Source organism: Musa acuminata, chromosome BXJ3-3, assembly GCF_036884655.1.
Source record: "Musa acuminata AAA Group cultivar baxijiao chromosome BXJ3-3, Cavendish_Baxijiao_AAA, whole genome shotgun sequence".
Taxonomy (NCBI): domain Eukaryota; kingdom Viridiplantae; phylum Streptophyta; class Magnoliopsida; order Zingiberales; family Musaceae; genus Musa; species Musa acuminata.
Genome location: NC_088351.1, coordinates 6,945,261 through 6,950,973, shown reverse-complemented (window position 1 = coordinate 6,950,973; position 5,713 = coordinate 6,945,261). Strand labels below are relative to the sequence as shown.

The window sequence follows — 5,713 nt, the reverse complement described above, 5'->3', positions numbered from 1 at the left end:
ACTTCCATTGTATTCTTCCTATCCAAGCTAGAGTAGATCATAACATTTCATGGTAACAACATGATTGATGGAATCACACCGCAAGTTCATCTGGAATATTGAAGATTGATGATTCACATGTTGCAAGATAAGAACAATCCTGATGTGCGTGGTGAAGAAGAAGGACACATCTTTTCTTTGGTGTTGAATAGCACTGTAGAAGACAATCACTGATCCACTGACTCAAATGCTACAGGTTCATGTGGATGTGTCTGTCTCTATCTTGTTGGATGAACCATGCTTTGTTATTTAAGCTAGGAAAGAGATCCACCACCTGCTGTGCTACAGTAGGAGCCTGTTTCATTTACCACGAGACATCATTTTATTGTGCCTCAATCAGTGCTTGGAACCCCAGCGGTGAAGATGTTTACAGAATTGGTTTCTCATTTATAATTCAATGGAACAATCATCTGAACTATGTCAAATTAATGTTTCAGACTTTTGTTTGCCCTGGAAGAAATACGACAATTGCAAACAACTCATTCGGGACTCTTTAAATTTACATCAATCCACATATGCTTCTGCTCTTCTCTACTGCATTCATTAATGCATACGGTACGTGATGGATGCATGCATCCAACAAAGAAAGCAGGTGGACAGTATAAATACAAGTGCTTGATGCGAACAGTCTGATAGTGTTCAGATCCAAATTTATACGGTTTCCAGCTAGAATCATCTAAACTGCATACGTATTGCTAGTGATATTGATCGGTTGCAAGAACTCATGTTTCTTGAAGAAGCTGAAATGGAGTTGCAGGGTGGCCATGCAACCAAAAAGGAGTTGGTTCAGTGAAGCTGTGATGAGCTTTCACCAAACAAGTAAGACAAGAACAAGAACAGGATGCGATGGCCAAGAAGGCACCACCATGGCCATGGCCATCCCTACTGGGGTGGGGGAAGGCAGAGGTGAATCCAAGCTGGGAAAGAAAAAGAGAGCGAGCGTCCGCACTCCCCGCGTCGTCGTCTGCTTGTGCTGCGATAAGAAGGTAAAGCAAACCGAACTCTGGGCCAACCCTCGGTCTCCGCCATTTCCACCCACCATGTGTGCTTGCTTGGACTTATCCCTACCCTTCCCCCACGCTTCTTCTCTCCCCTTCTCCCTTCTTTGTTCTTTTCTCTAGGGTTCCAATGTGTGTCATGTCAACCCTAATATAGTAGGGAGCGTTTCTTTGACCACAGCTTGGATGGCCATCACATGCCACTGTGGTGCACATAGCCAAATCCCTACTTTGCCACCCTTTGAACATGCGATCAATGCCACTATGGTGCACAGAGCCAAACCCTACATTGCCCCCCTTTGAACATGGGATCACTGCCAAACCCTCCTCCATGTTCTTCTCCCCTCCAAGATTGTGATAAGCTTTGCATCAGGACATGCTCATGGCATTGGCTTTCTGGAACTTGACCCCGAATGACCTTTCAGGTACAGTAGTAATGGATGAGCATCAGAAAAAGAGTTGTCTGATGGCTAACCCTAAACTACAACTCTACTCTTTTCTGCCAGTTTGGTACATCTAAAGCAAAGACAAGAAATAAAAGATTTGCAAGGTGCAATAGTGGGTGGCAAAAGCTGATGGAGTAATTGGAGTTTCACTAAATACTATTCTATTCATTGGAGTAAGAAAACCATATAAGGAATTTGAGACACTTCAACTTCATTTAAATCATCTGATCCATCCCTAAATTTTGCTTCCCCACAAAGAGACATTCTTGTGCAGAACACAAGCATGTGTACAAACATGGTGTTGGAGTCATTCTCATCCTTATTTATTCATGTATTGTGGTGTGGTCTCCCAACCCCCCCTTCACTTGCACTCCTTGCATTGGGCTTGCTCTCCACACACACACACACTCTCTCTCTCTCTCTCTTTCTTACCACAGCAAGCCTTAGCCATGGATATCGAGCAGACTCAGGATGGGAAGAGCAGCCTAAACAGCGGCTCCAACCCCGACCATGCGGTCGTGGAGCCCGTACGCTCGCGATGGACCCCAAAGCCGGAGCAGGTACTCATACTCGAGTCCATCTTCAACAGCGGCATGGTCAATCCGCCCAAGGAGGAGACGGTCAGGATCCGAAAGCTGTTGGAGAAATTTGGCGCGGTTGCCGATGCCAACGTCTTCTACTGGTTCCAGAACCGGCGGTCGAGGTCTCGTCGTCGCCAGCGCCAGCTGCAGGCTGGCCTTGCGGCCGATCCGGGTGCTGCGGCGGCGGCCTCATGCCATTTCGGTACCGCTGTGTTGCAGGAACCAGCTTCATCGTGCTCCTTTGTCACTTCGCCCAGTAGTTCTACCGGAGGCTTCTTTCCTAGCTCTTCTTATGCTTCTTCTTGTTCTTCGTCCTCCTACGCTAGCTTTGTGGGTGGCGACAGTGTCGATGATCTCTTCTCGATCTCTCGCCACATGGGCATCGCAAAGAGCACTCAGAATCCTTTCGAGTGCTGCTCTTCGGATGCCCCGCAGTTACAATATCAACCAGGTTGGTGCTTGGTGACTTCTCTGAAGATGATTGATCGAGAATTGTGCTTCTTGGATGGACTGATTGACTTATTTGAGTTACTTTGACTCTGCACAAAAATATTGAGTCTTTGTTCTTAAATTTTGCTAACCCTCACATCGAAGCCTCCTCGCAATCTTTACTTGCACAAAAACATCGAGTCTTTGTTCTTGAATTTTGCTAACCCTCACATCGAATCCTCCTGGCAAATCTTTAGTTGCAGAAAAAGGATGTTCATGTTTCTCGAAAGCTTGGTCTTCTGATCTCCTTTTCATTTTCTTGATGACTGCATCCATGATACTTGAAACCCTAATCTCAAAGATGAGCATCTTGCTTGATTTCCCTTCCATCTTCTTGATCATTACCAGCTGAAAATGTTACGGATCTGGATCTCAAAAATGAGCATCTCGAATTCCTTTTCATCCACTCCCTTGTGACGTTGAGTAGATCCTTTATGTAGCTTACATTTTCCTTGCCATCACTTCCAAGTCTCTAATAATGATTGGACTATGAACAGGAGATTGCTTCTCAAGTAGTAAGCGTGGTGTTTGCTTGATCAAATCCACTAGATTCATGGATGCAGGGACGATCATGGTGTTCATCAATGGGGTCCTCTCCGAGGTGCCGAGGGGTGCATTTGACTTGAGAGCAATGTTTGGTCACAATGTGATGCTTGTGCACTCTTCCGGAGAGCTTCTTCCTGTCAATGAGTATGGATTCCTAATGCAGAGCTTGCAAATGGGTGAAAGTTACTTCTTGGTGAGACGTTTCCCTTCCAGTTTAACTCCTTGTAACACGTTACTCTTTCCTTTTCTCTCTCTTTCTATCTATCTCTATCCATCTTTCGAAGTATGTATGACTAATCCCATATCCCATCTATCTTTTGTGGCAGGTTTCTTCACCTACTTAGCCCGACTCCCATTACATCTGCCCTGGCCAAGAGGTGGTAGTTCATATCACTAGCCACTCGAAAGCATGAATACGGACGAAGCTGTTGTACAATTGCACTGGTAGCAATCGAAGTACTGAGGACTTGATGATCACTGAATTGAGGACATCATTTGATGTCCAAATTAGTAGTTACCATATGGACAGAGATATGTTGTAATCCTGCACTGGTGTACTCTAGGAGGTTGTGGCTTCAATGGAAATTGGATTGATAAAATCAGAATAAATTTGTATTTTGTGAAGCTGATTGATGGTGCTAAATCTTCAAATTGTCCATATCTGTGCTACTTTAGAAAGAGAGGCAGAATGAGGGACACATGAGACAGTAATGCTGAGGATAAGTGATGGTTTCATTCTTATTTGGACAGAGAGAGACAAAAAAAAAAGAAAAAAAAACTTTCTTTTTATTTTCTTGTTTTCTTAAAGCACAGAGATGGTATCTTTTTGCAGAATTCATGACAAGATTTGTTCACTTAGAAATGTGAAAGTTAATTTGGTTACTGTTATGTGGTTTTGTTAATGGTGATCTCTTTGTTACCACAATTGTTGTGGTTCAATAACCTCAAAGAAAAGCTAATGTTTTTAAATGAAGTGAATGCAATGCATTAATCAGAAACCCAAGAAGGATTCAGAAGGACATGTGGATAAAAAAAGCTTCACAAATATTTCTTTCATGAGAAGAGGGGTTTAAAGAAGAGTAGTAAATCATATTGCCCAATTTTTTTCTTTTTAGTTTTAGTTTCCCTGTTGTTTTATTTTTATTTTTTTTCTTTGTATCAGCAAAGACTGTAAATCATGAAATAAAAATAATATATTAATAATATATTACAAAGTGATAAGTGATAATATATTATTCTCTTCTATCTTGTCATAAAGATGTTGCAATATAATATTTTCATTTAGTTTGACATTTGGAGTTGGTAAAGATTTTGAATTGACTTATAAGAATTTGACGGCTTAGAGGATCATTATAAAACTAGGTTTGCTCTCGCGAGTATATTATTATTAATTTAGGTTTAAAAATTAATGGATCAGCTATCCTCATTTTAGTGTGTTAATTTGTATTATATTTTTAATAATTAGTTTATATTTATGAAGGCCAACATATTCAAATCTTTGGAATGCTATTATGTTTGTTAGCATCGGTTCTTAGTCTACATGGAGTAAGAAACAAGTCTTCTTAAGATCCTCGGAGTAGGAAGCTTCTACTTTCAAAATATCCTTGCATGACCAAAGCGGGCCAATCTTATGGATCACCGAAGGCCATGTTCGTGTCCAGCCCCAGCTCTGGAAGGGCATTAGGAGAACTTGCAGACCTATGCAAGAGCAACACTGATCTCGGATCATGTTCTTTTCCTTCTCCTGGATGTACTTTTTTATGCCATATTCATACTAACAAATATATGTGAGAACAATTTTAGAGTGAATTATAGCATGAATTTGTTCTATTTGATGATTGGATGTAATATGAGATGCCCTCGTGATCCCTTCTCGAAAGGCATAGGAAGTGATATATGTGATAGAATCGACTCTGTTTACATAGAAAAGTTTTCCAGTCTCCGGTTCACAGAGCTTCTGAATTATGCTTCTTCATCATACTTTTCTTGAAATCGCAGTAGCACATCTCTGGTTCCGATTATTTGTATTCTTCTTTTCATTTCCAAGACTCCATTACACTAATTCAGTTTAATGGATTATATTGGTGCAAAATCTTGGTGCTTTCAGAGGTCAATGATGTTAAGGAGGTCCTGTTCTTTTCTGTAGCTGTACTAATAGCTTCTATTATCTATAGATGTTTCACTCCAAAATGCAAATGTATATAGCTTTAATTATATAAAATAAATTGCATTTGTTAATGGCATCCTAATTTTTGTTCTGATGATTGGAAGACCCTGAGATGTGGATCACAGCCTAAGAACAAGGCCATGTCTGCACATCCGGATGATCTTGGTTACACAAAGGAGATACAGTCCCCACTGTAATTGAACTTTGATACTAGCAGTTTGTTAAGATCACTTGGATTGCTGAAGAGGAAAAAAAAGTTAGATTTTATCCATTTATGCTTCAGTTTTGCAGAATCAACCAGTACTGCTGTTCTCTTTAGTATGAAATGGAACACATGACCAATTTAGAACCTACAAGGATATTGAAAGGCTTGTGGCAGTAGTCAATGTGACTTTGATGATGTGTTTAATTCTGTAGTACAGACTTTTCAGTATTGTGAAATGGACA

At 40.9% G+C, this 5,713-nt stretch overlaps 1 protein-coding gene across 2 annotated transcripts; it reads left to right on the top strand.

Moving 5' to 3' along the window:
- The first annotated feature begins 1,767 nt into the window (after positions 1-1,767).
- Positions 1,768-3,723, top strand: LOC135632662 (WUSCHEL-related homeobox 11-like). 2 transcript variants are annotated; one of them, XM_065141313.1, is made up of 3 exons: positions 1,768-2,515; positions 3,051-3,292; positions 3,426-3,723. In XM_065141313.1, the coding sequence occupies exons 1-3, from the start codon at positions 1,813-1,815 to the stop codon at positions 3,441-3,443; spliced, it is 963 nt and encodes a 320-aa protein (XP_064997385.1). In that variant the 5' UTR covers positions 1,768-1,812; the 3' UTR covers positions 3,444-3,723. The 2 variants fall into 2 exon arrangements, with proteins under 2 accessions (XP_064997385.1, XP_064997386.1); XM_065141314.1 differs by having other exon boundaries at positions 1,769-2,515; positions 3,117-3,292.
- The last annotated feature ends 1,990 nt before the right edge of the window (positions 3,724-5,713 follow it).